The sequence below is a fragment of the Equus asinus genome, chromosome X (genome assembly GCF_041296235.1).
Source record: "Equus asinus isolate D_3611 breed Donkey chromosome X, EquAss-T2T_v2, whole genome shotgun sequence".
Taxonomy (NCBI): domain Eukaryota; kingdom Metazoa; phylum Chordata; class Mammalia; order Perissodactyla; family Equidae; genus Equus; species Equus asinus.
This window is the reverse complement of record NC_091820.1, coordinates 139,046,143-139,061,367: the sequence shown is the minus strand read 5'-3', so window position 1 is coordinate 139,061,367 and position 15,225 is coordinate 139,046,143. Positions and strand designations below refer to the sequence as shown.

General features: G+C 59.7%; 2 protein-coding genes across 5 annotated transcripts; both read left to right on the top strand.

Annotated features, from left to right (window-relative positions):
• Nucleotides 1-1,522: 1,522 nt before the first annotated feature.
• On the top strand, nucleotides 1,523-8,497 carry RENBP (renin binding protein). Of its 3 annotated transcripts, XM_044763745.2 has the most exons (11): nucleotides 1,523-1,672; nucleotides 1,964-2,073; nucleotides 2,188-2,263; nucleotides 2,518-2,593; nucleotides 2,769-2,941; nucleotides 3,566-3,790; nucleotides 4,379-4,460; nucleotides 4,779-4,954; nucleotides 5,622-5,753; nucleotides 8,171-8,258; nucleotides 8,348-8,497. In XM_044763745.2, the coding sequence occupies exons 1-11, from the start codon at nucleotides 1,646-1,648 to the stop codon at nucleotides 8,479-8,481; spliced, it is 1,299 nt and encodes a 432-aa protein (XP_044619680.1). In that variant the 5' UTR covers nucleotides 1,523-1,645; the 3' UTR covers nucleotides 8,482-8,497. The 3 variants fall into 3 exon arrangements, with proteins under 3 accessions (XP_044619680.1, XP_044619681.1, XP_044619682.1); XM_044763747.2 differs by lacking the exon at nucleotides 2,188-2,263 and having other exon boundaries at nucleotides 1,595-1,672; XM_044763746.2 differs by lacking the exons at nucleotides 1,964-2,073; nucleotides 2,188-2,263 and having other exon boundaries at nucleotides 1,589-1,672.
• Nucleotides 8,498-8,701: 204 nt separating this feature from the next.
• On the top strand, nucleotides 8,702-13,619 carry NAA10 (N-alpha-acetyltransferase 10, NatA catalytic subunit). 2 transcript variants are annotated; one of them, XM_014832507.3, is made up of 8 exons: nucleotides 8,702-8,943; nucleotides 9,360-9,458; nucleotides 9,859-9,917; nucleotides 10,748-10,793; nucleotides 10,880-10,995; nucleotides 11,197-11,241; nucleotides 12,570-12,654; nucleotides 13,290-13,619. In XM_014832507.3, the coding sequence occupies exons 1-8, from the start codon at nucleotides 8,923-8,925 to the stop codon at nucleotides 13,524-13,526; spliced, it is 708 nt and encodes a 235-aa protein (XP_014687993.1). In that variant the 5' UTR covers nucleotides 8,702-8,922; the 3' UTR covers nucleotides 13,527-13,619. The 2 variants fall into 2 exon arrangements, with proteins under 2 accessions (XP_014687993.1, XP_070359257.1); XM_070503156.1 differs by lacking the exon at nucleotides 11,197-11,241.
• The last annotated feature ends 1,606 nt before the right edge of the window (nucleotides 13,620-15,225 follow it).

Sequence of the window (15,225 nt, the reverse complement as noted above, 5' to 3'; positions counted from 1 at the left end):
ACATGGGACAGATGGCTCTGTGGCTGCTTAGCCTGGTGAGGGCTATAGGGGTTCTTCCCACCCCGCTCTGCCATCTCTCAGCTCACCTGCCTCAAGGGCCACACCAGTAGCGTCTTTGGCGCTGGTCTCCAAATGCTGGGCTCAGCCTCCTGGGGAGAGACCTGCACAGCACCCACTGGACCCAGGGCCAGGGGGCCCACCCACAGGAACCTTGGAACCCTCCACACACCAAAGCTTGTCCTTGGCTAGGTATGAGGGGGACAGAGTGCAAGAAAGGCAGGGAGAGGCTGGACATGAAGGGAAATATGCCATAAATAGTGACAGGTGTCTGCAAGCAGAGTGGGTCAACACAAGCCCAACTGGGCCCAAAGCCAGAACACTTTAAGCATAAGCTAAGGTGGGGGTGACACAGAGCAGCTACAGTATACACCTACCTGCCGGCCAGGAGCATCAGTCTTATTCCCAAGCATCACAAAGGGGAACTGTTTTCGGTTGGGAGGGTCAGCCTGCAGCAGGAACTCTGCCCGCCATGCAGCCATAGCCTGGAAGGAGGCAGCTACAATGACACCAGCACACAGCAGTGGGAGCCGCCGAACAGCACCATGCCCAGGAACTGGAACCTCTCCATGCCGGCTGTGGCCCAGTGCTGCACTGATGAGGTGGAGAGGCCCAGTTACACTCCTGGGCTGCCATGGATCCTTCCAGAAGAAAGGATGACCGACCCAGAAGTCCAAGATCCTCCGAGCCACACTGGGAACCCAGGGGCCTCAGGCATTCTGGCCCTTGGAACACTCTCTCCACATAACTGCTGCTGGCAGGGAAAGTGAGGGACAGTTCGGCCAGCCTTCCTTGGAGCACCTGATCAGGTCAGACAGTCACAGAGCCACACAAAGCAGATCTGAGCGCTGGAAGACAGGTCTGGAGAACTTGGTGGGGCCTGAAGGCAGAGAAGTCCTGGGATGCCCACACTTATCTGCACAGTTACCCTCTGGCCTTCCAGCTGCATCACTTGAGTGAAGAAGTCAGCACTAACGGTTGCCTGCTACTGACTGCTGAAGCAGTGGGTGAGGAGCTGATTCATCAGAGGGGACTTGCCCACCCTGTGGGGTCACAGGTCAGAGGAGCCTCTGGGTTCAGGCATTTCCAGCTGTCCCCTCTCTTGCTGTACTGCACCCTCACGCCCTTGCTGGGGCCACCGCCCTCGGTCGCCCTGCCCTGATCAGGCAGGCCCTCGCCCACTAGGGCCCCTCTCTGGGCTCAGCTCAAGGGTGGGGAAAGGTGTCTGCGGGGGGTGGAGGGGGCGGCCCCGCGTTCCCCGCTCCCTCCTGCCCCAGACCGTTCTGCCAGCCCACCCAGCATCTCCCAGAAGGAGGATCTTGAGCCAAGGGCGCCTAGCAGCCGGCATCTCGAAGCCCTGCAGGACTCTACCGCCGCCGGAGGGTCGCGGAAGGGCTGAGCGTGGGGGCGGAGCCAGAGCGCAGGGGCGGGGCCCTCGACCGCCAAGTCCCGCCCCTGCCGCGGGCCCCGCCTCCGAGCCCTGCGGAACCCCCGATAGGAGGGTGTGGGTGGGGCGCGGCTGGGTCAGCTGAGTGACAGTCACGGGACCGCGACCAGCTCCGTCTGGCTTCCTGGAGGAGAGGGAGGGATGATCGGGGGTCTCCGAGTGTGGCAGGCCAGTGGTGGGGCCCGTGGGAGGGAGGGTGCAGTCCTGGAGCGTCCCTGGGACGGTGGAGTCAGCACGGTCCCGTGCTGGAGGGCAGCCCCGAACAAGGGTGGGGGAAAGCCCAAGGGCTGGGTCCCAAGGCCGGGGGGCCTAGAGGGCCTAGGGGGCCTCAGGTAGCCCTGGGTCCCACTTAAGTCTGGAGTGATCTGGGGCACAGTGGAGCCCGTTGAGGAGGCTGGGCCCCGGGAAGATGGGGAGATCTGTGAGGGAGCTGCGCTTCTAATTGCCGAGTTCCCCCAGGACATGGAGAAGGAGCAGGAGACTCTGCAAGCCTGGAAGGAGCGAGTGGGGCAGGAGCTGGACCGAGTGGTGGCTTTCTGGATGGAGCACTCCCATGACCAGGAGCATGGGTGCGCCTCCCCCTCCCAGTGCCCTCAGATCTGCTGAGCCCAGAGGGGCGGCGAGCCGGTCGGTGGGCGGGTGCGAAGCCCCTTCCCCCTTTGTTAATGCTGCACGTCCTGCAGGGGCTTCTTCACGTGCCTCAGTCGCGAAGGGAGAGTGTATGACGATCTCAAGTATGTCTGGCTGCAGGGGAGGCAGGTAGGGGATGTGCCCAGGCTGGCAGCTCTCCCAGGGGTGGAAGCCAGAGTTGCCTTGCGCTGTCCTGCCTCGGTACACACACACACACACACACACACACACACACACACACTCCATACACATACACGACAAGGCCCATCATCTCAACACTCTTCCTCCCACAACAGGAGCACCTAGGACTCACTGCCCCTCATGCCAGCCCTGAGGCCCCCACTGCTCTCCGTTAAAGGCGTGTTCCCTCCACTCCCCCACAGGTGTGGATGTATTGTCGCCTGTACCGCAAGCTCGAGCGCTTCCGCCTCCCTGAGCTTCTGGATTCAGCTAAAGCAGGTGCCTCCTCTCTGCCCCCATCTCCCCAGAGGTCCCTCCAAGTTAGTGCACGTGTGCCTAGTTCCTAGCGGGTCTAGAAGCAGCAAAGGGCCTGCGGACACTCACAGGGAGGAAGGAAGGGGGAGGTGGGGGTTTCCTCACCTAAAGTCTAGCATGCCAACTTCCCAACCACCAGGTGGTGAATTCTTGCTGCGTCATGCCCGAGTGGCACCTCCTGGGAAGAAGTGTGCCTTTGTGTTGACACGGGACGGCCGCCCTGTCAAGGTGCAGAGGACCATCTTCAGCGAGTGTTTCTACACCATGGCCATGAACGAGCTGTGGCGGGTAACAGGGGAAGCGCGTTACCAGGTGCGTGTGAGGAAGGCTACCCTGTGAGTCTCTGGGCCCTAGCCTGTGCAGGGAATGGCCACCTGACACATTCCTGTTCCCTGTGCAAGCCCCTGCCCCCGCCGGAGCCCTGTCTGCAGGCTGGGTCTGTCAATGTCAGGCCTTCCTCTGGGCCGCCACAGCCCAGCTGCTGGCAACACCCCCTTTGTTGTGCTGTACTGTCACCATGTGTCTATGGGTGACCCCCTAGAAGTCTCCTTTACCTCTGAACTCTCCTCCACACACTCCCACAGAGGCCCTGGGCACAGAGGGACCAATCTATGCCCTGCCCGGGCTGGGGGGTGGGCCTCTCTCTCCTCCCTGGGCCCCCTGTGCTTTCAGACCCGACCCCACTGCCTGGGAGCGGCCTGCACCCCCAGACTGGGAGCCCGCAAGGCAGGTGGGCCAGATCCACCCCAGCCCCCAGCACGCACCCTGGGGTGAGGCCCAGAGTGGGCCCAGGGGAAGGTGTCCTACGAGTGGGTGGGAGGACACAATTCTCTCACCCCGGTGCCGAGTCCTGGGGACCCTGCAGGTCAGCACGTGAGGGACCAGACTGCATGGGAGGCAGCGTCAGCTTGGGCCTTCCCTCACCTCCTGTCCCAGAGCGAAGCGGTGGAGATGATGGACCAGATCGTGCACTGGGTGCGAGAGGACCCGTCAGGGCTTGGCCGGCCCCAGCTCCCGGGGACCCCAGCCTCGGAGTCCATGGCGGTGCCCATGATGCTGCTTAGCCTAGTGGAGCAGCTTGGGGAGGCGGACGAGGAGCTAGCAGGCAACTACACGGAGCTGGGCAACTGGTGTGCCCAGAGGATCCTTCAGCACGTCCAGGTGGGGGCAGGAGGCTGATGCCAGCTGCCAGAGGGGGCCTGGGAGCTGGGGGGCAGAGAAACCCCCATTCCCCACCCCCCGGGGCACCCCCTCTACTCGCACCCACCTTCAAGCTGGGCCCTGATGGCCTCCTTCAGACAGGGAGACACGGGAAGGCTGGGCCGGGGTGAGGTGCGGCCCAGGACCCTCGGGAAGGTGGAGGGCCCCAGGAGAGTCCACACACCCCACCACAGAGAGTCGGGTGGGGCTGAGGGCAGGAGGGAGGGTGCTAGAGCCCCTGGGCATGCCAGAGAGCAGGAAACCCGGCCAGACCCAAGTCCTTTCAGGCCTCAGGGGGCAGCCCAGCCCACCCAATCTCAGCCCCCGTTCAATGTTTTACCCTTCCCACCTCAGGGACTCAGGCCCGAGGCAAGTGTTAGAATCCGTCCAGGCCCTTGAAGTGACTCAGGCCCCCCCCTCAAATGCCTCTCTCAGCCAGGCCTGCTGAGCCTGCAGATCATGGAGGGAGGGAGGGGGGGAAGGAGAGTCTTTCTGATTGGATGGGGGCGCTGAAGGCAGTATTACCTTCTCTTGCTCCTCCTCTGGCAGAGGGATGGGCAGGCTATACTGGAGAACGTGTCAGAGGGCGGCGAGGAACTTTCTGGTTGCCTGGGGAGACACCAGAACCCAGGTGAGAGGCAGGGTGGGCTGGAGGCCTGCACTCAGGGGAGGCGAGCGCTCAGCCTTGGGTTCTGGGCTTCGATGTGGTGAGCACCTGGGGGCTGCCTTCCTCCCTCCACCTTCCACACAGACAGAGAAGTAGGGACCAGCCTTTCAGGCTGGGGCATCAGCAGCAGGAGAGCGAGACTGAGACAGACCGGGAGAGCCAGCTTTCTGTAGGGGTGTTCGGGAGGGAGGGAGGAGGGAAGGCACTGTGGTCAGTGCAGGGGCTTGGGCCCCCCTGCCTGGGGAAGGATCGGCTGCCTGTCTTACCCCAAGCCCTCACCAGGCCACGCGCTGGAAGCTGGCTGGTTCTTACTCCGTCACGCCACCCGGAAAGGTGACCCAGAACTTCGAGCCCATGTTATTGAGAAGTTCCTATTGTTGCCTTTCCGCTCTGGATGGGACCCTGACCACGGAGGCCTCTTCTACTTCCAGGATGCCGACGGCCTTTGCCCCACCCAGGTGGGAATGTGCCTAGGGCCACATGGTACTAGCCTGTTCAAGGCCTTCTGTCCTGGGAGGTGGGTGCTGTCCTTGGCTGGTTCATAGAAGGGAACCTGGGACTTGGAGTGGTGAACTTGCCCAGCGTGACCCCGGTGGTCAGCTCTTGACTTCTGTGCTGGTGGTTCTCACCCTCACATGCATAGGAAGGCCAGTGCAGCGACACGTGTCCCCCTGGTCTTTGAAAGGCTCTCTGGCCTTCTGAGGCATCAGCAGCTGGAGCAGCTTTCCTCTCTTTATGTCCATTCCCTCTGACCAAGGCCTTGGTCCTTCTGCGATCTATAGAGGGGGCTGGCCCTGCCACTAGCAGGAGCTGAGCGTCCAAGGGGCTTTAGATAGACTAACAAAACAGACAGCATTTCGATTCCAGGCCTAAATGGGAGCTGGTCCCACCCTTGCCTTTTGGAAGGGGCTACTCAGAGAGCCTCTGGGTCGGGCAGCTAGTCCACCTCTGAGGGGTCGTTCAGACTCCCAGGGATGACCATCCCATGATTAAGCTCCAAGTGCTCAGGCCAGATGGAGTCTGAGCCAGGATCTGAACCATGGGGTTGACTGACTTTCCTGCCGAGAGGGGCAGTGGAGGGTGGGGCTCAGGGGCCTCGGACACATGCCTCTGCTCTGCTTTCAGCTTGAGTGGGCCATGAAGCTCTGGTGGCCACACAGCGAAGCCATGATTGCCTTCCTCATGGGCTACAGTGACAGTGGGGATCCTGCCTTACTACAGCTCTTCTACCAGGTGGCTGAGTACACCTTCCGCCAGGTAAATGCTGCTTCCTGGACCAGAGCCCTCTCTGGGCTCAATGGGGGTATGGAGGAGACAGCAGGCAGCCCTTCCTCCCCAGGCAGGCCTGGGCTGTCTGGGAAGGCTGGGCAGGAATGAGGAGGCTCGCTCCACACCCCCTTCGACCCCCCTCACTGAGCGTGGTCCCTCCACTGGGCTGAGAGTTCCTGGAGGTCCAGGCCGGCCCTCTGTTCAGTCAATGAAGCGGCCCCTGGCCTTCCTGGAGCTCACATTTCAGTGGTGGGGTGGGGACAGATTATAAACAAGCAAGCCAGCAAACACAGAGATGGTGATGAGAGCTGTGGAAATAAAGCAAGGTCAGGGGACTGGGGTGGGGGGCGAGAGGAGGGAATAAAGGTGAATCAGAGGTGCTCTGCACAGAGGGGTCTCCTTGTCTGACTTAGGTGTTATGGGTCCTGGGACTTTGGGAGGGGAGGCTGTAGGGCCCGGGGCAACGGCAGGGAGACAGGAGGCTGTAGCTGTCATCTCAGCCAGCAAGGACAGGGCCTGGCCTGAGAAGCGAGCTGCAGTGGGCAGAGAGGGCTCAGAGTCTGGTTGAGTGGGAGAGGTCTGGGTGGCCACAATCGTTCAGGTGGCATAGAACATAGATGGTACTGTAAGCTTTTGAGGACAGAAGGAGAAGAGGAGAGGGAGTAGGAGAGCCCAGTAAAGGAGACAAGAAGAAGCCAGGGGCGCCCAGAGGCCAAAGTGCTATGAGCAGAGTGATGAGCTGTACCAGCTGCTACCAAGGGTGCTGAGCCTGGTGGTGAATGAAGGAAGATCCCTGATGTGTTTGTAAAGCCACCTCTCACTCCACTGGTAAACCCCAGTATGGGAGGGACTATATCAGGGGGCGTTATTCTGGGGTCTGTGGCCTTCGAAACCTAGGAGCAAATTCCATCGTTGTTTGCACTAACCTCAAACTGAAATCCAGTGTGTGCTTCCATTGTGAACGGAGGCGGTGAGCCACGGTGGTATTAGCAGTGCTCAACTTTGTCACCGATCGAAATCCCAAATGTGTTCATATTATGTTGCAGTTAGAGAGGCATCTCCAAGTATCGCGCATGCTCATCACTGCTTCCCAATACAGGAGTTGTGAGGCCCTTGGCTCTCTTTTAATCTTGAATGCATTCATAAAGAACATGTCTTAGAAACCACTAGTTTTAACTGCATAAAGTGAAATTTAAGGAATACATTTTAAACAGAGAGAGATGGCATTGAACAATTACAAAAGTTATAATCAACAGGTAGATCATTATGCACTAACCAACATAACAGAATACAAAAAACAAAAATTCAGACATCCATGGAAAAACTGAACAGGAAAACAGTTAAATTCTTCATTATCTTCCCACGTCAGATCAAGCAGTTGAAAAATAAATAAGAACAAGGAACATGAACAATGTCCCTAGAAAGATAGAATGAATAGATACAGAACGAGTTATACCTCCTACGAAAAAAAATACACCAACTCATAGGCTCCAACTTAAGAAGACATTTTGATAGTGGACTTCAATGTCATTGATTTCATCTATGACCCTTGAGAGAAGGGGCTCCACCGAAGTCTCTACTGGGGGAGGAAAGAGAAGGGTGGAGGCCAGGCCTCTGAGGTCCATCCTGGGGCATCTGGAAGGAACTGACAAGCCTCTGGGACAGGCGCTCAATGGGATGCGGGCAGGAGACAAGGAAGGAATGTGGAATGGGTCAGCAGAGCTGCTGGGCAGGCGCAGATTCCAGGTGGCTCTGAGGGGGGAGGAGATGTGTTTGGGACCTGCAGCGAACAAGGCAGGAGTCAGATCTTGGTGCTGCATGTCCACAATCTCACCTACTGGAAGACAGTCCTGGGAAGAAGGGAACAGGGGCTCCAAGGGAGTAACTTGTTACAAAGTTATGTGACAGGTCAGCACCTCCATTAGGATTCTCTTTGTTTCTTTCTTTAAATCAATTTTATTGAAGTACGATTTATATACACTAAAATGTATCCATCTTGTGTTCAGTTCACTGAGTTATGACAATGTATGCATCTGTGTAACCACCAGTGCAATCAAGATATAGAATGTTTCTGTCATCCCCAAGCAGGGTTCTTTTTATTCCATCTTGCAGTGTTTCATCTTACAGCCTGTGGTCCCTTCCCCCAGTGGGTTATCTAGCTGCAGACTTCTACCCCCCTGCAGAAAGAGGAAAAAGGAAAGCCCCTTTGTCTCATCTTTGTCCAGGACACGTTATCACGGTTAAGAGCACTGAATCTGGAGCCCACGTTACCTGGGGTCAACCCAGGCTCTGACCCGGGGTAGGGGTACAGTAGGGACGGTGAGCACCCCTTCCCCAGGCCTTTGGCATCTGGGGGGCTGCTGTCTGGGCAGGCGCTGGCTGTCACTGTCTCATTGTTATTCTAGTTTCGCGATCCAGAGTTCGGGGAATGGTTTGGCTACCTGAACCGTGAGGGGAAGGTCGCCCTCACCATCAAGGGGGGTCCTTTCAAAGGTGAGTGGGGGTCAGGGCGGGGCCGCAGGGTCTCGGGGCACTCGGCTGCCCCCCGCCCTCCCAACCCAACATCACGCCTCTCCCCGCAGGCTGCTTCCACGTGCCACGGTGCCTAGCCATGTGCGAGGAGATGCTGGGAGCCCTGCTGAGCCGCCTTGCCTTGGCCCCGGCCCCCGGCGCCCGGTTTCCGCCCGCTGTCCCCGCCCGCCAAGGAGCGGAATAAAGCTGAGCCTACTCCACTGCCCGTGTGCGCGCGTCTGTGGGGTCGCGGGAGGCGCGGGGTGCCGCGCGGGCCGGAGGGCACCTGCTCCTTGGGACGGCGGCCTGCCGGCTCGCTGGACCCTCCCACCCCGCCGACAGACCCGCCCCGCGCTGGGGCTCGCCCGGCCATTGGTCCGCCCCACCCCGGCCCGCAGACAGGCCCCGCCCCGGCACTGGCCCGCCCCGTGCGTTGGCCGAGCGGCCTGGAGGGCGGGTCCGGCGGCGCGCACATCCGGCCGGTGGCCGGGCCCGGCGCGCACCGCCCCTTCCGCCGCCGCTCCCGCGAGCCCAGACCTAGCTCCAGCCCCAGTCCCGGCCCGGCCGCCCCGGCGTCGCTTCGGAGCGCGGCGGCAGCTGACTGCGCGTTCACGCCCCGCGGGGAGCAGCGAGCCCCGCCGCCGTTATGAACATCCGCAATGCGAGGGTGAGGGGCCGGTGGCTGTCCGCGCCGCGTGGGCGCGGGGCCCGGTGGCCGCGTGCGCATGCTCCCGAGGGGCCCGGCCGAACCCGGGCCGGGCGCGGGACCTCCCCGAAGAAGAGGCCGGGGGAGCCGGGGGCGCAGGGCTGGGGCTGCGGACCCATTCGGTGCGGGATGTCGGGGCTTAGGTGTATGGTGTCCGGGAGCCTCCCGGCGCTGCTGTTCATGGCTGGGGCAGGCGATTTTGGCGTAGCGGCTCTGGGCCCGGCCTGTGCAAGGCAGATAGTCACAGCGCCCGCCCAGCCGTGCGCGGCGGGGGGGTGTCGGGGAGTAGACAGCTGGGGAGCAGGGTGCTAGCACAACTGAGGCCTCCTTAGCGCAGCCCCTGGCCTGAGCGCATTCCACTGCCCTGGTCCCCGCAGCCAGAGGACCTGATGAACATGCAGCACTGCAACCTCCTGTGCCTGCCCGAGAACTACCAGATGAAGTACTACTTCTACCACGGCCTGTCCTGGCCCCAGGTGGGCCGCTTTTGAATTTGGAGACGGGGGAAACCAGGCTGAGAAAAATCCAACCTGGATGGGCTTGGGAGAAGTGGGCAAGGGCAGAAAGAGCCCGGGGCGTGTTGGGTGAGTGAGGCCCGCGGTGTTTTCAGCTGGAGGTGGGACAAATGGAAAGGAGGTACCTGAAGCGGGGCAAGACTCCAACCTGTGTCTGTCCTCCTCTTCTGGACTAAGGACAGGGGGCACAGTGTGGTGTGGGGAAACCAAGACACCTGGCCTGGATGTCAGGAGCTGTCACTGAACTCGCCACTTGAGCCGCTTCTGTCATGCACACAGCCAGAGGCAGGCAGTCCGCCAAAGGCTCCTCCAGCTCAGACAGGAAGTTGTTTTCTGACTTCTTTCTCCTCCCTCTCACCAGCTCTCTTACATCGCTGAGGATGAGAATGGGAAGATTGTGGGGTACGTCCTGGCCAAAATGTGAGTCACCAAGGAGAGAGAGAGAAACCTAGTGTTGGAGCTGGGGGGACTTCGGGGCTGGGTGGGTAGGGTGGCGGGCAACGATACCACACGTGTCTGGAGAATACTGCCTGGATTGTTTTTTAAAAATTAATTAAGAGACTATATTTTAAGTTCAGTTTTAGGTTTACAGAAAAATTGAAAGTACAGAGAGTTCCCATATAACCCTCCCCTCTCCCCCCAGTTTCCTCTGTTATTAACATCTTGTGATACGTTTCTTACAATTGATGAACCAGTATTGCTACGTTATTATTAAAGTCCATAGATTACATTGTTTCACTCTTTGTGTTGTACCTTTTGTGGGTTTGGACAAATGCATAATGTCATGTATCTATGATTATAGTATCATACAGAGTAGTTTCACTGCCCTAAGAACTCTCGGTGCTCCACCTGTTCATCCCTCCCTCCCGCCTCCCCTCTGACAACCACTGACCTTTTTCCTGTCTCCATAGTTGTGCCTTTTCCAGAATGTCTTATGATTGGAATCATACACTATGTAGCCATTTCAGATTGGCTTCTTTTACTTGGTCATATGTGTTTAAGTTTCCTCTCTGTCTTTTCATAGCTCATCTTTTTATCACTGAGCAATATTCCACTGTATTCCATTGACACTGCATATGTCTTTTGGCTGCTGCGTGGAGTTTGCAGTCCCAGCGCTCCCCGACCCCAGCGTTTGGGGCGACTTTGGGGCCAGCCAGAGGAGTCTGCACTCCTGCTGTGTGCACGTGCTGGAGGGTGGTTGCATCTGCACCAGGCTCCTTTCTAGCCTCTCTCCTTTCTTTTTGCTCTAGGGAAGAGGACCCGGATGACGTGCCTCATGGACATATCACCTCACTGGTTCGTAGGGCCCACCCGGGCTCTGGTGGGGGTAGAAGTATGGGTTAGTTGGGGCAGCCCTCGAGGTCCCACTGTTCTCCCACCAGGCTGTGAAGCGTTCCCACCGGCGCCTCGGCCTGGCTCAGAAACTGATGGACCAGGCCTCCCGAGCCATGATAGAGAACTTCAATGCCAAATATGTCTCCCTGCATGTCAGGAAGAGGTGAAAGCCGGGGCCCAGGGAAGGGGGAGTGTGTGGGGGCGATACTGTCTTGATGTGGGTCCTGGGGTGCCCTGGCTTTTGGAGAAGATCCGGGAAGTGGGATTATTGGGGAGGGGGGACCAAGAGGAGGGGCAGGACCTGGACATGCTGTCCCTGCCTGGCCAAGTCTGTGCAGCTCAGCAGTACCTTATTCCCCTGCAGTAACCGGGCCGCCCTGCACCTCTATTCCAACACCCTCAACTTTCAGTAAGTAGATCTAGATTTTTCTAACGGAGCGGGGTGGTCCCAGGTCTAGCTCATCCAGGCGGCTGAGATGGGCTGAGCTGCCTTCCAGGCAGGGGGGTGGGGGCGGCTAGAGGAAGGAGCCGGAGTCAGCTGAGATGGGGAACAGGCCGTGGATGCCGACACATTGCCCGGATGCCTCCTGCACTCTCAGTGGCACCAGCACCTGCCCACTGCAGTCTGCCCGCAGCGTGCTGTGGTACAGGAGGATGTGCAGCGTCTCTTGCTGGGTGGAGGAGTGCTTGCTGGATGCTGGCTGGGGCTGAGTGAAGGGCAGTGTGGTGAAGAGCACACAGGCTTTTCAGTGAAGGTGCAGGACTAGAGCTGAGGGCCCAGGACATGAGCAGAAGCCAAGGAGCAGGACCTAGTGACCAGGCACCTAGAAACATCTAAGTGGGCCCGGAAGGAAGGAGAATGCGGTGCTACAGAAACCCAAGCACATCCAGGCAGAAAGGGCCATGGGCAAGAGCAGCGAAGGAATCTAGAGCCCTGGGCATGCTGGCGGATGAGGGCATGTCCGCTCAGGGATGTGGGAGTCTCTGTGTGCCCAACACTGGACAGAGAGAGCCTGGTAGCGAACTGATACACCCAGTACATGGTGCCAAAAGCCACTTGAAAGTGAGGCTGGGGTGGGCGGCCCCTGGAGGGCGCACTGAGATGGCACTCAGGTTGCTTGGGGGTGAGGTGGGTCTGTTGGGAGGGGCAGTGGCCTCAGGGCTGGGCATTTGAGGAGGGATGTTTGACTTGGATGCGGATGCCTCTGGTGGTCAACAGTTCCGGGGTCTTAGGGCTGACAGGGCCTTTCTAGGCCATTGAGTGCAGCTCCCCTCCCAGCGTCAGGGCACTCGAGTCTGCACACAGGCCTCCCGGTGCAGGCTCGGGCCTGGGGCCACGCCACCTGGCAACGACTGCCAGGGACAGGCCTCAGCACCCTTCCCCGCTTCCCAGGCATAGGAATCGGCTAGTAAGTGACAGGGAGCAGGGCAGGGAGGGAAGGGGATGGCTAAATGCAAGGCTTCAGCTCAGAAGAAACCACAGAAACATCCTCGGTAGCCAGGTTAGGGGTGCAGGATGGTGGCAGGCCCGGCGGGGGAGAAGCGCTGGGCACTACTTACTGCTTACTGCTGGAGAGAGCAGAGGGAAGGCCACGCTGGGAGTGGGGCTTGCCTTCTCCCAGAGGGTCCTTCGGGGAGAAATGATGCCCTGTCGTAGCAGCGGCTGAGGCCAGAAGGCCGAGGAGAACTTGCCCCCTGATTTGGGTTGTCCTCCTTCTCTCCACCCCCTGCTCCCAGGATCAGCGAAGTGGAGCCCAAATACTATGCAGATGGGGAAGATGCATATGCGATGAAGCGGGATCTCACCCAGATGGCCGACGAGGTGAGAGTCCCGTGAATTGGGGGCTGCAGTCCCCGCAGATGAGGATGAGCAAGGCCCTGCTGGAGGGGAGGTGCAGCTTGGGGCTCTCTTCACCTGTTTCCTCAGCTGTCAGGTGGGGAGCTGGGCTTTGGTGGGCCTTTAAAGGAGGCTATTGGCCCAAGATCCCATTCTCTGAGGAAGAAGTTGGTACAGCCCCGAGGCGTGATGTGAGAGGCAAGGGAGGGGGCCCCTGGGTGTGCTGAGAGGTGGGGCCCAACAACAACTGTGGGGGCCTGGGGACAGCCTTGGCCTGCCCCAAGGCTCAGCGCTAAGACAAAACTGGGCTGAGGAGAAAGTCAAGGTCCTGCCCAAGGCTCCTTGGGGGCCAGAGCTGTTCACAGGGCTTCTCAGCAGCCCGTGTGAGGGAGGCATGAGTACCCTCACTTTGCGGGGAGAGGAAATGGAGGCCCCGAGAGGGCAGAGCCAGGACTCAACTCGTCTCTCCTGATTCAGTGCTGTGCTTCCTGCCCTGCCCCCAGCAAGTGACAAGTGCAGGCTCCCTCCCCCCATCTTGGGCAGCCAGAGAGGGCCTACATGGTCTGGAGCCTGAGGCCCTGTCTCTTTCCTCCCACTTCTCCCTGGGCTTCTGGCGGCAGCTGAGGCGGCACCTGGAGCTGAAGGAGAAGGGCAGGCACATGGTGCTGGGCTCCATCGAGAACAAGGTGGAGAGCAAGGGCAACTCACTTCCAAGTTCGGGAGAGGCCTGTCGTGAGGAGAAGGGCCTGGCCGCTGAGGATAGCGGTGGTGACAGCAAGGACCTCAGCGAGGTCAGCGAGACCACGGAGAGCACTGATGTCAAGGACAGCTCAGAGGCCTCTGACTCGGCCTCCTAGAGCCTGCATGCGCTCCTCTCCCTGCCCTGGCCTGCTCATCCCATCCTCACCCTGTGAGGTTTCACAATAAACTTCACCCAGTGGCCTTGGGGAGTTTGTGTGTGCGAGTGTGCACATTCAGGGGGTGTGCCTCTCTCTGGTCCCTTTGTGTCCCCATGGATGGGGACCTCAAGCTCAAGTAGAAGGGATTCTCTTTATCAGGGCTTTGGAGGGGGGGAGGCTCCCAAGTCTGATGGCTTTCTGCATCTCTGGGCCCTGGGGAGCCAGCCCCACCGTGGAGGCTTGGAAGCTCTGCCACTGCCTTGATGGGCTCCAGCTGTGTGAGTCCAACTGCTCACTGGACTTCCCTATCGATGTTCTATCTGGGTAATGGATAGCCACCCAGTTGCTCAAGCCCTAGCAACTGTTCTTGATTCCTCCCTCCCCTGCCATCCAAAAGGTCAGCGAGTCGTGTGTGTTCAACCACCATAATACCCCTTGAATCTACTCCCTAACCCTGAGCCTTCATTTGAAAATAATAGACTTTATTTTTAGTACAGTTTTACATTTACAGAACTGAGCAGTCAGTACAGAGTTCCCACGTACCCCCACTCCCCAGTCACTCACAGTTTCCGGTATTATCAACATATTGCATTGTGGTGCATTTGTTAGAATGGATGAGCCAATATTGACACATTATTGTTAACTCTAGCCCAGGGTCTATATTTCCCTTTGTGTTACATTTTATGGATTTTGACAAATTCTCATGTCATTCCATGCAAAATATAAGCCCTCCATTTGTCATGGCTTCACTCTAACCCTAAAATTTGCTCCTGTGCCTTTCGTAGCTGCCCTTCCCTTGATGGCTGCAGCGCCATCAGTTGCTGCTCCTAGTCCCTGGGCGGGTTCGGCCTGGGCTGCCCACCTTCCAGTGGAGCTCAGCATTCCTGAGCTGTCACTGTATCTTAGGCCCCTGCTAATACAGACGGCACGCCTGCTCCCCTACTAGGCTGAATAATTCGCCACCGGAGCCTGGACCTCGGTTCTCTTTGGCTGGCGCCTGGCACGTGACCCACAGGCGGCCAGGGAAGCTAAGACCAGGGGCTGGTGGTGGGGGCCGAAAATACGCGCCCGCGCGTGCCCTCCTGCTCGCCGGCTCCGGCGAGGCTTTGTTCTGATTGGCTCAAGTCCCAGGCTCCGTGGTAGGGATCGGAGGCGGGGCCCTGCCCCGCCCTCTGCGCCTGGCGTCAGTCCCTTTCCGGTTCGCAGGCCGCGGCAGGCTTCGTTCCCAGGCTCTGATTGGTCCGGAGGGGGCTCCGCGCGGCGGGGTGGGTGGGCATGCGCGGTGCCTCCGCCGCGCCCCAGCGCTGGTGGGAGGGAGCCGGCAGAGGCTCCCACGGCGCCTTGCGGCGCTCTCTCTCTGCCGCCGCCCGGCCCACAGGCAGCCGGCCCGCCCTCTGCCCTCCGTGCCCTGCGTCCCGGGCGGGCGGGCTAACGTTCGGCCGCCCCCAGGCGGTTGGGTTTCCTGGGCGGAGGTGGGAGCTGTGGCTGGCTGGCGGGCGGGCGGGGGGAGAGAGGGGAAGCCGCAGGCCCGACTGGCCTTTGGGGCCCAGCACTTCCCCCGCCTCTGCAGCACCCGCTTCTGGCAGGGGCCGCTTCTCTGCCATGAAGCAGAGCTGAGGTTGGAAGGCCGAGGGTGGGAAAGCGGGCCCCCCGACCC

Excerpts from the sequence above, each read along its gene's own strand:
- RENBP (XM_044763745.2), top strand. The coding sequence starts at position 1,646 with ATGATCGGGGGTCTCCGAGTGTGGCAG. Across the intron at positions 2,264-2,517 it reads TCTGGCTGCAGGGGAGGCAG|GTGTGGATGTATTGTCGCCT; the intron begins GTAGGGGATGTG and ends ACTCCCCCACAG. Across the intron at positions 4,955-5,621 it reads ACGGCCTTTGCCCCACCCAG|CTTGAGTGGGCCATGAAGCT; the intron begins GTGGGAATGTGC and ends CTCTGCTTTCAG.
- NAA10 (XM_014832507.3), top strand. The coding sequence starts at position 8,923 with ATGAACATCCGCAATGCGAGG. Across the intron at positions 9,459-9,858 it reads ACGGCCTGTCCTGGCCCCAG|CTCTCTTACATCGCTGAGGA; the intron begins GTGGGCCGCTTT and ends CCCTCTCACCAG. Across the intron at positions 9,918-10,747 it reads GGGTACGTCCTGGCCAAAAT|GGAAGAGGACCCGGATGACG; the intron begins GTGAGTCACCAA and ends TTTTTGCTCTAG.